The sequence below is a fragment of the Salmo salar genome, chromosome ssa23, assembly GCF_905237065.1.
Source record: "Salmo salar chromosome ssa23, Ssal_v3.1, whole genome shotgun sequence".
Classification (NCBI taxonomy): Eukaryota; Metazoa; Chordata; class Actinopteri; order Salmoniformes; family Salmonidae; genus Salmo; species Salmo salar.
Genome location: NC_059464.1, coordinates 13711601 through 13730015, shown reverse-complemented (window position 1 = coordinate 13730015; position 18415 = coordinate 13711601). Strand labels below are relative to the sequence as shown.

Here is an 18415-nt window from a genome sequence, read left to right as displayed (position 1 = left end):
TGTGTTTCAAAAGAACATTCTCAGGATAGTGACATCTGACTGGAAGCTTTTGAAGCATCTCAGATGTCACACAGATATCCCTTGCATCCCCCTCCGCACCCACCAGTGCTCAACCCCCAGCCTCTAGTGCCCATCACTAGCCACTCACCACTGTGAGGTTCTGACGTCAGATGCGGGCTGCACTGTATTTCGGAGGACACCCTCTACGCCCCATTCTATTCTTAAAACTCTACCTCTGTTGAGCTGTGTAGAAAAGAGGACATACTGGCACCTCTCTCTGTTCTCTGCCTCTCTTCACAGTCTCCTCTGACTGTATTTCTGTCTTTGGGAAATTATTTTAATTTCATTGTTCTTCATAAACAAGCTGGAACTGGACTTATTGGACTTTAATCCATTGTGAAGAGGGTACAGTGGTCGAACAGTCAATTGGTTGGACGATCTGACGGTTTTCTGTTTGGACTATAACCACGAAGAGAGTTTTCTGTGTTTGAGGAGAGCAGGGAAGAGATGAGCTAGCTGCTGAGTGAAAGAGTATCATCTTGTAATTAGTGGACTGGACTCTGAAAGAGGTGCTGGTTTAAGATAAGGAAAAGGAACGATCACCCTGGGTTCCCATTTAGAGTAAATACAGGACAAGGAGGGTTACATTTCATTTCAACCAACCATTGACTGTTGTTTAACCAAGGAAGGAACTTGCTTGTGTTTGAGAAGAGCAGGGAAGACCTACCGTAGCTGCTGTGTGTGAAGAACACAGGTGGTTACATTACGGTTTAACCAGCCATTGACCATGGTTGACCGCTCTGCTGCGGAACCCACCATGAGCTCCAGCCTGGTCAACTCTCTTGCCAAGGTGTACGACCCCAACCCTCTTCATGGTCAGAAACTGGCCGGAACAAAGCTGATACGTTCACCCACTGGACCTGACAAACAACCCCAGACACCGTCCTCACCCTCTTCCTCCTCCTCCTCTTCTCCGGTCATTGCTACATGGTGCGTTGAGACTGAAAGCCGCATGGACTCTCTAAGCAGCCAGATGGAGCGTCTGATTAACCTCCAGGAGACCGTCCTCACCCGGCTGGACGGACTGTCCCGGGACCTGGGGGGCGTGGGGAGGGAGGTGGCCTCTCTCCGGGCCGGGGCCTGGGGGTCGGCTGGAGGTCTGGGCCAGACCCAGGGTAAGACCCAGACCCAGGGGGTGGAGGTGGAGGGTCAGGCCCAGGAGGTGGCTGCGGCCTGTAGGGTGCTCCAGGGGGTGGTGCAGGAGGCCAGCCAGCGAGTGGAGCAGCAGGGGCAGAGGCTGGAGGGAGTGGAGAGGCTCGTGGAGGGCATGCATCAGGTCATCGGTTTCATCGGAGAGGTGGTGAAGAGCTCTATGCTGGCTGAGCTGCTGTTTAAAAAGCCTGGAGGCTGTAAGGGGGCTAAGGCCAAACAAGCCAGGAAGGTGAGTTTGTATGGGACACTACACATACCACACATGCCTTGAAGAAGGCATTAGCTGAAACGCATGCCAGTGTGTGGTGTATAAAGACATGTTGCTATGAAAGAAAATTAAAAGCTTAAATTGTAAATCATAATCAATTGAGTGCTGACCCTTTTTTCCCCATTTTTATATTGAAGCCAGGGCTCTGTATCTTAATATCAGGGCTGACACACACCATTGCTGGTCCTCTTTGTATCTTCATCAGAGGCTTTGCTAGGTTGTAGATGTATATGCTAGCTTGAATCACCACTCAAATCTTTGAATGTCCATATCCAACCCTGGTCATATCATCTACACAGCAATGGAGAGGACTATAGTGTCTGTGAAATGAGACAAATCATTTGTCTCTGAAAGGTAAGATTAGGGTTCCTCAACATTATGTGACCTAAATTCACACTGTCCAGTGAAGGAGTCTAGAAGTCATAGAGACTGAGCCAGACATTTATAGTGGAGAATTGTGTTAGTGGATAACTCTCTGAATGTGTGACATGACTTCTCATAATTCATCAGTCTACCAGTTGGACAGTTGGCTTTGTGGAGGCATCTCCACATATCCAGCATTACACTGTGCATGTCAGCCATGCTTAGTCATTTAACTATCCTTCAACCATTGTCTGGAGGGCGTTTGGAAGTCCTATTCTCAAGGCTGAGATAATATTGCCCCAACCTAGAACTAAAGGCATTTGGAGGCCTTGTGGGTTTTTTAGATGACTGGTGTCGATTTTATTCACTTTAGAAGCAGCCAACATATTTTGGGTTTAACAAATGTCGAACCGTATACCATGTGTGTCAGTTTTCTTTGTGCTTATGTATTCAGGCTATTTTCATATTTACATTGTGTTTATCGTTGTGTGTCTGTAAGTTTGTGTGAACTAAACAATACTGTACTGTGTGTGTGTGTGTGTGTGTGTGTGTGTGTGTGTGTGTGTGTGTGTGTGTGTGTGTGTGTGTGTGTGTGTGTGCCACATGTGTCTGTGCGTGTGTGTGTGTGCGTGTGTGTGTGTGTGTGTGTGTGTGTGTGTGTGTGTGTGTGTGTGTGTGCGTGATGTGCGAAAGTGTGCGTGATGTGCACACATGAGTCTGTGCGTGTGTGTGTGTGTGTGTGTGTGTGTGTGTACGTGTGTTGAGGTACCGGTATCATTTATACCTGCCTTCTGCTTATTCAGTAGCTCATGTAGGGACATGGCATGTACCACTGTAATGGATAGCAGCCGTTTTACGGGCTCCTGACCAATTCTGCTATTTTGTATTTTTTTTTGCATTGATCGTAACTTGCATAATGTTTCTGACACTGTTTACTATGACCGGAAAGAGCTTCTGGACATCAGAATAGCTATCATTAACCTCGATTTGGATGAAGATTTCTACTTCAACGAATCAGAAGCACAGGACATACTACTGACCCGGGACCAGGACTTAATCCCCAAGACTCGGAAGAGAAAAAGGCAGCGTAAGAGAGGCCGATGTGAAGGCACCCTGACGAAACTACATCGGCGAGTACATAAACTGCTTCCACCCTTCGTTCTATCCGTTCTATACACTCACTGTAGAACAAACTGGACATACTTCATTCAAGACTATTCTATCAACGGGACCTGAAGAACTGTAATATCCTATGTTTCTCAGAGTCATGGCTGAACAAGGACATGTTTAATATACTGTACATCTAGCTGTTTTTTCTATGCATCGGCAGGACAGAACAGCAGCGTCGGGTAAGCTCAAGGGGGGAGGTGTGTGTCTCTCTGTTAACAGCAGCTGGTGCACAATCTCTAATATTAAGGAAGTCTCGAGGTTCTGCTCGCCTGAGTTAGAATACCTCATGATAAGCTGTAGACCATACTTTTTACCAAGAGTTTTCATCTATATTTTTTGTAGCTGTCTATTCACCGCCCAAACCGATTATGGCACTAAAACCACATACAAGGAGTGGTATAGGGCCATAAGCAAACAAGAAAATGCTCATCCAGAGGTGCTCCTAGTGGCCGGTGATTTTAATGCAGGAAAACTGAAATCCGTCTTACTTAATTTCTACCAACATGTCACCTGTGCAACTAGAAGCAAAAAAACTCTAGCTCACCTTTACTCCACACACAGAAACACATACAAAGCTCTCCCTCGCACTCCATTTGGCAAATCTGACCATAACTCTATCTTCTTGATTCCTGCTTACAAGCAAAAACTCAAACAGGAAGTACTATGTTCCAAGATTGATCCAATGGCATTGAGGAGTTTACCACATCAGTCACCAGCTTCATTAAGAAGTGCATCGACGACGTTGTCCCCACAGTGACCGTAAGTACATATCCCAACCAGAAGTCATGGATTACAGGTAACATCAGCACCGAGTTAAAGGCTAGAGCTGACACTTTCAAGGAGTGGGACACTAATCCAGAAGCTTATAAGAAATCCTGCTACACACTCCGACAAACCATCAAGTAGACAGAGCGTCAATACTACACCGGCTCTGATGCTCGTCAGATGTGGCAGGGCTTGCAAACTATCACGAATTACAAATGCAAAGCCAGTCACGACCTGTCCAGTGACTTTAACCTACCAGATGAGCTAAATGCCTTCATGCTCGCTTTGAAGAAAGCAACACTGAACCATGCATGAGAGCACCAGCTGTTCCGGGCGACTGTGTGATCACATTCTCCATTGCCGATGTGAGTTAGACCTTTAAACAGGTTAACATATACAAGGCTGCAGGGCCAGATAAATTACCAGGACAGGTACTCAGAGTATGCGCTGACCAGCTGGCCAGTATTTTTGCTGACATTTTCAAACTCTCTCTGAACATGTCTGTAATACCTACATGATACCTAGATGTTTCAAGCAGACCACCACAGTCCCTATTCCCAAGAACGCCATGGTACACTGTCTAAATTACTATTGCCCCGTAGCAATCGCATCTGTATCCATGAAATGCTTTGAAAGTCAGGGCTCACATCAACACCATCATCCCAGCCTCTCCCTCAGTGTCAGCAAGACAAAAGAGCTGAATGAAGGTCTACAGTAGCCTCAACAGCACTCTGTAGGGTAGCACCATGGTGTAGCTGGGGGACAGCTAGCTTCCGTCCTCCTCTGGGTACATGGACCTCAATACAAAACCTAGGATGCTCATGGTTCTTCCCCCATTCCATAAACTTACCCAGTAATTATGACAACTTCCGGATAACGTCCTCCAACCTATCAGAGATCTTGCAGCATGAACTGACATGTTGTCCACTCAATCATAGGATCAGAAAATGTATCTAGTACTGAAAGCATAAGCTATAAGCTAGCTAGCAGTGCAGAAAATGTGGTGAGTAGTTGACTCAAAGAGAGAGAAAGACAATAGTTGAACAGTTTTGAACAAATCAATTTCTTCAGAAATGAAGGAGAAGCGAGAGAGAGAGAGAGCGAGAGAGAGCAAGAGAGAGCACTAGCAATATTTTTTTCCACTTTCACTTTTACTTACTTAGCTAGCTAATACAGATTGCTAGTTTAGACTACTCAAACACCCGGCTCAAACAGACGTCATGCTATGTTAGATAGCTGGCTATGACTATCCAACACTGGAACTCTTCCAAGTCAAGGTAAGCTTTTGGTTTTACTAATTTACTGCCACTGGGGCCCGCTGGTGTAACTGCTAAACTGCTTACTGACTGTACACAGTACTGCATGATTGTAGTGGGTTTACTAATGCATTAGTTCTATTAGCTATGTTGACAATGACGTTACTTTAACTAATATGGTGACAACGATGCAGCCTGTGTGTAGCGGTTAGCGGTTACGTTATCAAGGTTTTTGTTGGATTTTTTTGTTGTTGCCTAGTCCCAGACAGCTGATGTGTTTTGCATTGAAGTCCACAAATGAATGGAAAAGGTGAGAGGAGGAAAGTGCGTAGATGGCTGTTATGAAAGTGAACTGTGTTTACTTGTGACCAGGGGTGTATTCATCCTGCCGATTTTGTTGAAAAACGTTTCTTAAACGGAAGCAAATGGAATGAAACGGAGATAAACATACCTGCATTTGTCCAATAGAAACTCTTGTTTGCAACTGCAACTAATGATTACACCCTATATCAGCTAGATGCAGGCAAGTGTGTGCAAAGTGTCATTGAATGTGTCACTGTCTGTCCATGTGTCACCGTCTGTCACCTCACATTTTTCTCTCAACCTGTGTCACCAACATATGCTAGGTTGTAGCAACCCCATGATGGGTATAGGAAATATTTGAGTATCATGTAGTAGCCTAAACCTATTGATGTAACATTGAGCTGGGTGAATATAATATGAATGACAGTAATCCAATATGCTGTAATAGAAATAAGGCCATGCTCATAAAAAAAAAGATTGTTCTCCCTCATCATAAACGGCACCGACCGCCACTGGCTGGTACCCTGTGTAAATAGCCAAGTTCTCATTACTCATATTGTATTTTTGGGGTTTTATTATTATATATTTACTTTTCTATTATTTCTCTATTTTCTTTCTCTCTGCATTGTTGGGGAGGACCGGAGTGAAGCATTTCACTGCTAGTCTACACCTGTTGTTTTCAATGCATGTGATGAATAAAATTAAATTAAATTTGACACACACAAACATACACACAGTCTTGCTTAACTAACCTTGTGGGGACACACAATTGATTCCCATTCAAAATACTATTTCCCCTAACCTCTAACCCTAAACCTAACCCTTTCCAGTTTTTGTTTGTTAATTATTCTTGTGGGGACTTCTAGTCCCCACAAGACGAGTTAGAGACACACACACACACACACACACACACACACACACACACACACACACAAGATGACATGAAAGCCCTCTACTGTTCCTGTCGAGGAGAGGATCTGTCCGCCATGACATGACAACCATGCTTCAGTTATGATGGCAACCATAGCAACGGCTACAAACACATGCATCTGTTTATGAGTAGTGAAGATACAACTTAACTGTTGCTATCGGAAATGTGCTGCTGTATACACACTATGTTATATAATACATGCATGAAATCTGAACTAATAGCTTTCACAGATAATTAAAGCATCCTGGCCATACGTGCGAATTGTTGGTAATGGGAGGTGCAAATGAATGTGCCAACACTTTTGGAGTCTCAAATTTTTCCCTTCTAAATTTCTTTCCATCACTCCCTTCTCTTTACATTCACTATCATAGCATTAACAAGTCACATCATAGGTTGTATGGACTCAACCTGTGTGCAATAACAGTGTTTAGCATTATTTGTTGATGACTACCTCATCTCTGTACCACACACACATACAATTATCTGTAAGGTCCCTCAGTCGAGCAGTGAATTTCACCCACAAAAACCAGGGAGTCCAATGCCTCACAAAGAAGGGCATCTATTTGTAGATGGGTAAATTTTTTTATTAAAAAAGCAGTCATTGAATATACCTTTGAGCATGAGTTATTAATTACACTTTGGATGGTGTATCAATACACCCCATTACTACAAAGATACAGGCGTCCCTCCTAACTCAGTTGCCGGAGAGGAAGGAAACCACTCAGGGATTTCACCATGAGGCCAACAGTTACATAGTTAACTCTGCTTGAAAATCTATGTCAAGACCTGAAAATGGTTGTCTAGCAATGACCAATTTGACAGAGCTTGAAACATTTTAAAAATGATAATGGGCAAATGTTCCACAATCCAGGTGTGGAAAGCACTTGGAGACTTACCCAGAAAGACCCACATCTGTAATCGCTGCCAAAGATGATTCTAACATGTATTGACAAGATATATTAGTGTTTTATGTTTCATGATATTTTTCACTAATGTTCCTATTTTTCTTCCACTTTGACATTACAGAGTATTTTGTATAGATCGTTGACAAAAAAAACGGCAATTAAATCCATTTGAATCCTACTTTTTAACACAACAAAATGTGGAAAAAGTCAAGGTGTTTGAATACTTTCTGAAGGTGCTGTATACTTCGCATTTAAAAAAAAAACTGGTACCAGGCTGCCTTCAGGCGAGTCTTGTGAGGCTGGTGGGTGTTCTAGAGCAAAACAAGACTCCCCTTTCCATAGAGGGGTCATATTAGTGTGTAGCCCAAACTGTTCGGACGCTACAAACAGAAGTTGGCAGATCGGCGGTACCGACTTCAGAGGTGTCCCGTGATGCTTGTTGGTGTCCTTGAGCAAAACAGGTGACATGTAAGTGTCCATGAGAGTCTCATCTTTCCATATTAGTTTGTAGGCCAAACCGTTCGGACATGTCTTCTGGTCTGACAAAGACAGCTGTAGCTTGGCCACCTTCTAGCTAAGATGCAGAAGGCCGACATTGGAGGATGTGGGGGATTGAGATGCAGCCCATGCAAAAAAACGGATATCTCTAGCTTAAACAGACAGCTTTTGATGGGGATTTCTTCAGTTTGCTATGAGAGTTTAATGTTTCTGTCTCCTCCTCTCTCCCTGTCAGCTGAAGGACAATGGGATGAGGGATGGGAAGGACAAGGCCAAACTCAGCCTGAAGTGCCTGAAAGCCCAGAAGAAGAAGAAGCCTCCAGATGTATCAGGTAGCAGAGATAGACACACAAACTTCACCTCAACTTTTAACACAATGAAGCAGTCAAATAAATGTAAATGAACTAGAGCAGGAGTGCCCTTTGGTAATACACATCCAATGAAGGCTGCTCTTTGAAAGTAAGGATGATTGTTTCAGGAAAATAAAGATGTTGATGGGGTGAATCTACCCCAAAGCATGATGTTGTCTGCTCTGTTTGTCCCTCCTCAGACTCTGTAGAGGCCCTCCTTCTAGACCAGGTAGAGAAGCTCAACAGGCAGAATGCTGAGCGTTCCCATGGTAATGGGGTGGTTCTGGACATGCCCCGCATCCCCGTTGTCCAACCAGATGACATGGAAGAGCTAGAGGGGAAGGAGGAGGAGAAGAGGAAAACCCCTGACCAGGAGGAAGAGCAGAGGGCCAGGGAAGAAGAGGAAGAGGAGGGGGATATATTTGGTGAATCTGACCCTGAGGAAGAGGAGGGAAGAGAGGGAGAGGCACTGAAGATTAAGGTGGAGCACGTTCAAGAGGAAGACGGGGAGAAGAGAGGGGAAGGAGGGGAGAAAGAGTCATCAGAACCTCTAGAAAGGTACCTTTCGACACTCAACCCATCTTATGACGTTACTACTATGACTGTAAATCTCAACTTCTGTACACGCTTAGCAAAAGAACTACTGGAAGTTACTTACTTAACACAATTGATAGTCATTTTGATGTTTGTTCATTATTTAGTTCTGAGGAGTTAGGTGAGGTGGCTGCCAGCAGTAAACGTGGCGTCCAAGAGGAGTATTGGGTGAAAGACAACTTGAAAAAGAGTCGAGTGGAGGAAAAGAAAGATGGGGAAGAGGAGGAAGGAAGAGTTCCTGAGGGTTCAGAGCTTCAGGCTGCCCAATCAGAGGCAGAGAAGACGGAGAAGGAAGAGGAGGTGGATGATGGACAGCCAAAAGAGTACATTATTGGTGAGGTTCATCATTTTGCAGAATTGGAAACTGACAAATGTTTGAAAACAAAGCTAATTTGGACTTTTGTAGCCATTGTGGCAAAATTCCTAAAATAAAATAGGGTATTGAGATATCTTCTGTAAATTAAGTTAAGTATCTTGATATTACCCTGGATGCGCAAGCAGGCTGATAAACATTCAGAAACCCTAACTACTACTGTATTTCTAGTTAGGGACATTCGACTTTCAGTCACTCACACCACAGGTCACATTACATTAAAGGGATACTTCGGGATTCTTCTGACTACTTTCCCAGAGCCAGATTAACTCGTGTATAACATGTTTATGTCTGTGTCCAGAATACAGGAAATTAAAGGAAATTTCAATAGCCAATGCTAACTAGTATGCTAGTAGATACAGTTGAAGTCGGAAGTTTACATACACCTTAGCCAAACACATTTAAACTCAGTTTTTCACAATTCCTGACATTTAATCCGAGTAAACATTTCCTGTCTTAGGTCAGTTAGGATCACCACTTTACTTTAAGAATGTGACATGTCAGAAATAACAGAAAATTAGTAGTGAGAATGATTTATTTCAGCGTCTATTTCTTAAATCACATTCCCAGTTTACATACACTCAATTAGTATTTGGTAGCATTGCCTTTAAATTGTTTAACTTGGGTCAAATGTTTTGGGTAACCTTCCACAAGCTTCCCACAATAAGTTGGGTGCATTTTGGCCCATTCCTCCTGACAGAGCTGATGTAACTGGGTCAGGTTTGTAGGCCTCCTTGTTCGCACATGCTTTTTCATATCTGCCCACAAATGTTCTATAGGATTGAGGTCAGGGTTTGTGATGGCCACTCCAATACCTTGACTTTGTTGTCCTTAAGCCATTCTGCCACAACTTTGGAAGTATGCTTGGGGTCATTGTTCATTTGGAAGACCCATTTGCGACCAAGCTTTAACTTCCTGACTGATGTCTTGAGATGTTGCTTCAATATATCCACATAATTTTCCTACCTCATGATGCCATCTATTTTGTATAGTGCACCAGTCCCTCCTGCAGCAAAGCACCCCCACAACATGATGCAGCCACCCCGTGCTTCACGGTTGGGATGGTGTTCTTCGGCTTGCAAGCTTCCCCCTTTTTCCTCCAAACATAATGATGGTCATTATGGCCAAACAGTTATATTTTTGTTTCATCAGACCAGAGGACATTTCTCAAAAAATGATGATACGGTATTCTGTTTTTTTTATGGCGGTTTTGGTGCAGTGGCTTCTTCCTTGCTGAGCGGCCTTTCAGGTTATGTTGATATAGGACTCCTTTTACTGTGGATATAGATACTTTTGTACCTGTTTCCTCCAGCATCTTCACAAGATCCTTTGCTGTTGTTCTGAGAATGATTTGGACTTTTCGCACCAAAGTATGTTCGTCTCTAGGAGACAGAACACTTCTCCTTCCTGAGCAGTATGACGGCTGCGTGGTCCCATGGTGTTTATACTTGCGTACTATTGTTTGTACAGATGAACGTGGTACCTTCAGGCATTTGGAAATTGCTCCCAAGGATGAACCAGACTTGTGGAGGTCTACAATTGGTTTCTGCGGTCTTTGCTGATTTCTTTTGATTTTCATATGATGTCAAGAAAAGAGGCACTGAGTTTGAAGGTAGACCTTGAAATACATCCACAGGTACACCTCCAATTGACTTAAATGATGTCAATTTGCCTATCAGAAGCTTCTAAAGCCATGACATCATTTTCTGTTAAAAGGCACAGTCAACTTAGTGTATGTAAACTTCTGACCCACTGGAATTGTGATACAGTGAATTATAAGTGAATTATTCTGTGTGTAAACAATTGTTGGAAAAATTACTTGTGTCATGCGCAAGGTAGATGTCCTATCCAACTTGCCAAAACTATAGCTTGTTAACAAGAAATTTGTGGAGTGGTTGAAGAACGACTTTTAATGACTACAACCTAAGTGTATGTAAACTTCCGACTTCAACTGTACCTATAGACTTCCAGACTATGCACTAATGCTAGTTAGCAACTTCCTTCAAGCTGCACGCAGAGACATAAAAATAGTATCCACGAGTTCATCTGACTCTGGGGAAATAGATTGCCAAAATCCGAAAGTATCTCTTTAACACCATGCATGTATGAACTTCACGCACATGACACAGCTGGCATATTGGATTATGAAATGCTGGCATTACGCCATATGATCTGTTTGGTTACTAAGAACAGAAAATAATCTATCTTCTGTATGCTCCTCCCTATCCCCACTTCTGTCCCCTCACACCCTTTTTCCCCATGTACATGATATCCCTTATCCCTCTCCTTTCCTCCATCTATCTCTCTTCTCTCCAGACTCTAGCCCTCCGCCAGCAGCCCCCTTTGATCACCGCATCGTGACACCTAAACCTCACCAGGTTACTACCTTCTACGCCATTAACAGAGAGGAGGTCCTAGGAGGGTGAGTTGGGAGGAGAGTGTGAGAGACATGGAGAGAGAAAGAGAGAGAGAGAGGATGGCAGGCCCAGGCAGGGGATCCATAATACACTCACAGTTCAAGTAGACCCTCAAACACACACTACACTGAAACCCCCAACCTCAGCTCTCATAACATCACAGTCAGGCCATTTATTTTTACTCCACAGTATGTGAACCCCCCCCCCCACCCTCCCCCCCAGCTGGAATGAAATCAGGGGAAATCTCACACTTGTGGTGGGGCCAGTTACAGTATTTTCCAGAGCTGTTTTAAATGCCCTCTTAATGGCAGATGATTAGACGGCCCAGGGGGCATTTATTACGCAATGACAGAATGTGTGTGTGTGTGAGTACGCCCACGCAGTGGTAGAAAAAGTACACAATTGTCATACTTGACAAAAAGTTAAGATACCTTAATAGAAAATAACTCAAATAAAAGTGAAAGTCACCAAGTAAACTACTTGAGTAAAAGTATACAATTATTTGGTTTTAAATATACTTAAGTATCAAAAGTAAAAGTGTAAATAATTTAAATTCCTTATATTTAAGCATGTCAGACATAACAATTTTCTTGGTTTTTTTTAAATTACGGTTAGCCAGGGGCACACTCCAAGACTCAGACATAATTTACAAATGAAGCATTTTTTATAAGTGTTCAAAATGTGTCAGGGAAAATGTATAGAGTAAAAAATACATTATTTTCATTAGGAATGTAGTGAAGTAAAAGTACAAGTAATCAAAAATATAATAGTAAAGTACAGATACCCCCCAAAAACGACTTAAGTAGTACTTTTTTACTTAAGTACTTTACACCACTGTGTGTGTGTGACAGGGGTCTCTAATGCAACCAGCCAACCAGCCAGTGATAAAGCCTGTGTGTGTGTGTGTGTGTGTGTGTGTGTGTGTGTGTGTGTGTGTGTGGCAGGTCTCTCTGATGCAACCAGCCAACCAGCCAGTGTTAAAGCCTGTGTGTGTGTGTGTGTGTGTGTGTGTGTGTGTGTGTGTGTGTGTGTGTGTGTGTGTGTGTGTGTGTGTGTGTGTGTGTGTGTGTGTGTGTGTGTGTGTGTGTGTGTGTGTGTGTGTGTGGCAGGTCTCTCTGATGCAACCAGCCAACCAGCCAGTGTTAAAGCCTGTGTGTGTGTGTGTGTGTGTGACAGGCCTCTCTGATGCAACCAGCCAGTCAGCCAGTGTTAAACCCAGGCTCTGTATCTGCTGATTACTGTATTACTGCTCTGCACGCTAACACATCTCCCAGATAGCTGCAATAGTGACACATAATTCATATTACTGATTGACGTCATTACAGAGAGAGAGTGCATTTGCCATGCCTATGCCCTACAATGACAACCCCAAAAGCCTGATATAGAAAATAAACATTACTATAAGGTTATTACTGTACTATCCTTAGCCTAGCCTAGACAGAAAGAACAGGGTGTCATCATTGTTTATGAACGTGTTTCTCTGTTTGTGACTTTGGGTTCATAGGGGACGTTTTGGACAAGTCCATAAATGCGTAGAGAACTCTTCTGGACTGAAGCTTGCCGCCAAGATTATCAAAGCCAGGAGCCAGAAAGAGAAGGTAAAGACCTTGATCTAAATATTAGACCCGAAACAGATACTTTAATAGAGGCCTCCCAGGTGTACATTTCAGACATTGATAGCATATGTCATAAAGAATTCGTATATCCCAAATGACACCCCATTCCCTATCTAGTGCACTACTTTTGATCAGGGCCCTGGTCAAAAGTAATGCTCTACATAGGGAATACAGTGCCATTTGGAAAGAAGCCATTATATCAGTTGTACAGTATGTGTCCAATGTCCCCTCCATGAAGATGGAAGGATATTTTATAATAGCACAACGCCATAAAGAATAGAGAAACATTTTTAAATAGATATAGCTTAATCCCCCCTAATACTCACGACACATGAGTCAGTCTCATCTCAGCTTAGTGTGCCATGTGAGATGAGATAGCGGTCAGATGTCTGTGGCAGTGCATCGCTGAATGGCTACGTTATCATTTCAGATATTCATAAAGTCTAGTTAGCCTACCGAAACCAGGTTCAAAGCCGTAGCTGGCTCAAGTTTCTGTGTGATACTGTAGGTCTCAATAACGGACCTCGCTGGGTTTGTGTGTCTGTGTTTCTGTTAGTCTGCCTGTGGATCTAATGTCTAACGTATTGGCCTGTCTCCCAGGACGTGGTGAAGAATGAGATCCAGGTGATGAACCAACTCAATCACGCCAACCTGATCCAGCTCTACGCTGCCTTCGAGTCAAGCCACGACATCATCCTCGTCATGGAATAGTGGGTCTCCCTCTCTCTCTCTTTTTCTCTGTATATATACAGGTATATATATGTATATATGTGTGTGTGTGTATTCATGAGTTTGCATCTGTGGCCTTTGAAATGTTTGAATCCTTTTGTTTGTAGTGTGATTTGAAGATTCAAATCAAGTATCTAAAGTGTGTGTATTTCTCCTCTTTGCGCTACACCATATATCACCTGTCTCTATTCCTGTGTGTGACGGTATCTCTCTCCGTTCTACCATCCAGAATGTGTGTGACTGTATTTCTCACCTCTATACAGTGTGGATGGAGGGGAGTTGTTTGACCGGATCATAGACGAGAACTACAACCTGACAGAGCTAGACACAGTGCTGTTCATCAGACAGATCTGTGAGGGATTACAGTACATGCACAAGATGTACATCTTACATCTAGACCTCAAGGTATATGACCCACTCTCTAGGTCTTCATTTGCTATTCAAATCGAATCACATTTTATTTGTCACATGCGCCCAAATACAACAGGTGTAGAAGTTACTGTGAAATGCCTACTTACGAGCCCTTAACCAACAACGCAGTTCAAGAAATATAGTTAAGAAAATATTTACTAAATAAACTGAAGTACAAAATAAAATTAAAAGTAACACAATAAAATAACAATAGGGAGGCAATATACGGAGGTTGGGTAAATGTAAATAGTCTGGGTGGCCATTTGATTAATTGTTCAGCAGTCTTATGGATTTGTTGGTAGAAGCTTTTTGGACCTAAACTTGGCTCTCCGGTACCGCTTGCCATGCTGTAGCGCCTTACGGTCGGATGCCGAGCAGTTGCCGTACCAGGCGGTGATGCAACCTGTCAGGATGTTCTCGATGGTGCAGCTGTAGAACTTTTTGAGGATCTATCTCTTTCCCATTTTCTCCTCCACCTGTGCACTTCTCCCTATTTATCTTTTGATGACCATGCCTGTACCACCAGCTTTCGGTCACTGGCTTAGAACAGGTAGCTAGTTTCTTTGTCTCACTCTTTTGTCTCCTTTCCTAGCCAGAGAACATTCTGTGTGTGAGCAGAGCTACAAACAAGATCAAAATAATAGACTTTGGGCTTGCAAGAAGGTAAGATACAAATATCTACAGTACAGTATATATGGTCTATTTCTCTGTCTCTCTTTAGGGGCATTCTCTACACGTTCTTAACACTCTTCTCTCCTCATTCCCTCCTCTGTCCCTGTCTCAGGTATAAGCCCAGGGAAAAGCTGAGGGTTAATTTTGGAACGCCGGAATTCCTAGCTCCTGAAGTCATCAACTATGAATTTGTCTCATTCCCTACAGACATGTGGAGTCTGGGAGTCATCACATACATGCTGTGAGTCCTCATAGACAATAACATTTACATTCTCATACTCACATACAATACACAGGCTACCTACCCTAAGATGTGGATGGGTGACATTAAAAATACACTACAGTGACATGGTTTTAACTCAATGTGCTGACACCTAAATAACACTATTCAAAGGAAACAAGCTCCCCGGGGAACGGAGCTTGCATTGTATTAAAAGCTAACGTTTCAGCCTCCTAGCCTTTGTCAGAGCTTTTGTGATCACTTATCCTCAATGTCATCACTGTGGCTCACCTCTCCGCTGTGCCTCTAGGCTGACTGGTCTGTCTCCATTCCTGGGTGACGATGACAACGAGACTCTGAACAACATCCTCGCCTGTCAGTGGAACTTTGAGGAGGAGGAGTTTACAGACATCTCTGAGGAGGCCAAAGACTTCATCGCGCGCCTGCTGATCAAGAGCAATAGGTGAAAGTTACTGTGTGTTACTTTGTGTGTGCTATCTAAGGTTGTATTATTATTCAGTTGTAGACCTGTGTATCCCTGTGATTGTGTGTGTTTTCATCATGCATGTGTGTGTTTGTGGGTGTGTTCCCTAGTTGGAGGATGAGTGCCTCACAGTCACTGAAACATTCCTGGCTGTCGGACCGTAATCTTCACTACCGCCTGCATCAGAAGGTAAAACACACACACACACGCACACACACCACTTTCCATCCTTGAGATTTGTTTGGTATGATGCATTTAACCCATTTGTATCACAATACACTAACATGGTAAATACACGGTACATTTTCTTACAGAAAAATAAGTGCCACTCAACACACCCTCACCCTCCCCGAAAATCTAGACAGGTAAGCCCTCAAAACCCCTCAGCCAACCAGCTCACAAACCTTATTGACTTTCCATTCATCTATATTCACAAATATACTGTAGGTGCCAAACATCAGGGGCTTATTCAGTCTTTCTTTTCTATTGGTTTAGTCCCCCATCCAGAATGAGTCTCCCCTCCAAAATGACGCCCAAGACCCTGTGGGCACCTTATGATGACATGGGCTGCTGCCTATTGATGACACTGGGGCCAGGGGCGGGACCCAACACTGGACCAACACTGCTGTACCTGTATGGCTACTCGATCACTACTCTCTGCGCTGCCTCGCATCCTCGCATCCGTTAGCTTTGCACCGCGGCTCGCTATAGCTCTCGCCACAGATGGGAGGGTGTGAGGCCAGCAGGAAGTTTAGGGTTACATTTCTACCTCCAACCCCAGCCCCATCCCACTCTGTTACTCTGGCCACAACATCACCAAAGACACTCAGCTAACAACCCAGCTAACAATGTCCACAGTGGCATGGTGCACCATGCGGTCATTCAGTCCTGCAAGCACAAAAAGAAGGGACCTTCGCCATGACAAGGGAAGAGGGGATTGCAGGTGGGGTGGCCAACAACTTTGTTCAACAGCTGAATGTCCCTTATGGGCCAGTGTATTGCTGTCCTAGCTTCAGTTGGGTAACTGAAAGAACTCAGTTGGGACAGAGCTGACATGTGCAGCCCCTGGGCTGAGGGTTAGGAGGAGGGCTTCTAGTCTGAGAGGACATCACGCACAGCCCCTCGGACCCAGTAGGCATCATCCTGCTGAATGAAAGATGAGGCGTGGAGTGAAAGAGTGGAGTGCCCATTACCCCCAGTAGAAATTGTACCCAGTATTAATGTAGTATTTATCATATTGCAGTTAATGTGGTGTAACAGTTACCTAAAACTCGACATTACTTGATAAAGAAACGTATGTGTTAATATGATGGCTACCTTCATAATAGTTTTGTGTAATTAATAAAGGTATTTTGCATAGTCACATGTTATAAGCATCATGCCCTGAACTTTTAATGGATCGCTATCAAATACAAACGGAACCCCCATCATATTATTTGTGTATATTTTCAGCATACTGTGGATGTGAAATACCTTATCATAGGTCTAGTTTACCAAGTCTTGTCATACCATTGCTTTTTATTTATTTGAGAGGTTTTGAATTAGAAGTCTGATGTGGGAGCATTTCTTTTCCTGGTATTTTCCTAGCATAGTTTCTAGAGTTAGGAGTGCTTTTTTTTTTCTTTACATTTGACAATACTGTCCATTTCTTCTTTATTTGCCCCATTGAAGTTTGTTGTATTAATTAATTGAAATTGGAAAATTAACAGATTATTCCTTAGTATTGGCTCTTCCCATTGCTGCTAACTTTACTTTCTCCTGGCACCACTGGTGTGAATTTACTATAAAACCACCTCTGTGCTTGCATGCTGTTGGCTTGACCTTTGACCCTGCTTTGCTTTGGCCATTTGGAGTAGCCCTCTCACCTTCCATGAAGGCATACTACTGATCTACAGAACACTACCTATATGATTGAATAATTCATGTTTATCACTGAAGTTAGTAGCCACCCACAGGGCACAGATGTCAGTTCAACGTCTAGTTTTGATTTACATTTCGTTCAGTTGTCAACTAACGTGAATTCAGTATTTTTTTAGGTTAAAAGATTTAGGTTAAAAGTTGGGTGAAAAAAATACGAAATGCCTTTACGTTGATAGCGCAAATCCAATTATACTGAACAAAAATATGAACGCAACATGTAAAGTGTTGGTCCCATGTTTCATAAGCTGAAACAAGGGACATGTCCCCCCCACATTCTGAAATTGCATTTTTGTCCCCCCCAGTTTTATCATTGGAATGTGATACAAAACAAGGCAACGGTGTGCTTTAGGACCATTTCGGACGCCTCCGAGCAGTCTGGTAGGCTGTTAGGAATGTTTATCCAACTGAAAACAAGTTATAAAATAACAATCATAATTATGGTCCCCCCCACTTCTAAAACCAAAGTTGCACCCCAGATTATTACACAGGTGCACCTTGTGCTAGGGACAGTAAAAGGTAACTCTAAAATGTGCAGTTGTGTCACACAACACAATGCCACAGATGTCTCAAGTTTTGAGGAAGCGTGCAATTGGCATGCTGAGTGCAGGAATGTCCACCAGAGCTGTTGCCAGAGAACTGAATGTTAATTTCTCTACCATAACCACCTCCAACGTCGTTTTAGAGAATTTGGCAGTATGTCCAACCGGCCTCAAAACCGCAGACCACATGTAATCACAACAGTCCAGGACCTCCACATCTGGCTTCTTCACCTGCGGGATTGTTTGAGACCAGCCACCCAGACAGCTGATGAAACTAAGGAGTATTTCTGTCTTTAATAATGGCCTTTTGTGGGGAAAAACGAATTCTGATTGGCTGGGCCTGGCTCCCCAGTGGGCGGGTCTATGCCCTCCCAGGCCCACCCATGGCTGCCCAGTCATGTGAAATACATAGATTAGGG

General features: G+C 43.3%; 1 protein-coding gene across 3 annotated transcripts in view; it reads left to right on the top strand.

Annotated features, from left to right (window-relative positions):
• LOC106584199 (myosin light chain kinase family member 4) overlaps positions 1-18009 on the top strand; it is a 70863-nt gene extending 52854 nt beyond the window's left edge. Inside the window, exons 1-14 of one of the 3 annotated variants that reach the window (XM_014169206.2) lie at positions 212-1441; positions 7907-8003; positions 8222-8579; positions 8723-8949; positions 11305-11410; positions 12910-13003; positions 13622-13731; positions 14014-14155; positions 14754-14824; positions 14946-15074; positions 15364-15516; positions 15648-15726; positions 15852-15902; positions 16033-18009. In XM_014169206.2, the coding sequence (XP_014024681.2) occupies positions 788-1441; positions 7907-8003; positions 8222-8579; positions 8723-8949; positions 11305-11410; positions 12910-13003; positions 13622-13731; positions 14014-14155; positions 14754-14824; positions 14946-15074; positions 15364-15516; positions 15648-15726; positions 15852-15902; positions 16033-16095 (2334 nt within the window). In that variant the 5' untranslated portion in view covers positions 212-787 and the 3' untranslated portion in view covers positions 16096-18009. Of the gene's footprint in view, positions 1-211; positions 1442-7906; positions 8004-8221; positions 8580-8722; positions 8950-11304; positions 11411-12909; positions 13004-13621; positions 13732-14013; positions 14156-14753; positions 14825-14945; positions 15075-15363; positions 15517-15647; positions 15727-15851; positions 15903-16032 lie in introns of those variants that run through there. The other 2 variants (XM_014169208.2, XM_014169209.2) reach the window with 2 other exon arrangements.
• The last annotated feature ends 406 nt before the right edge of the window (positions 18010-18415 follow it).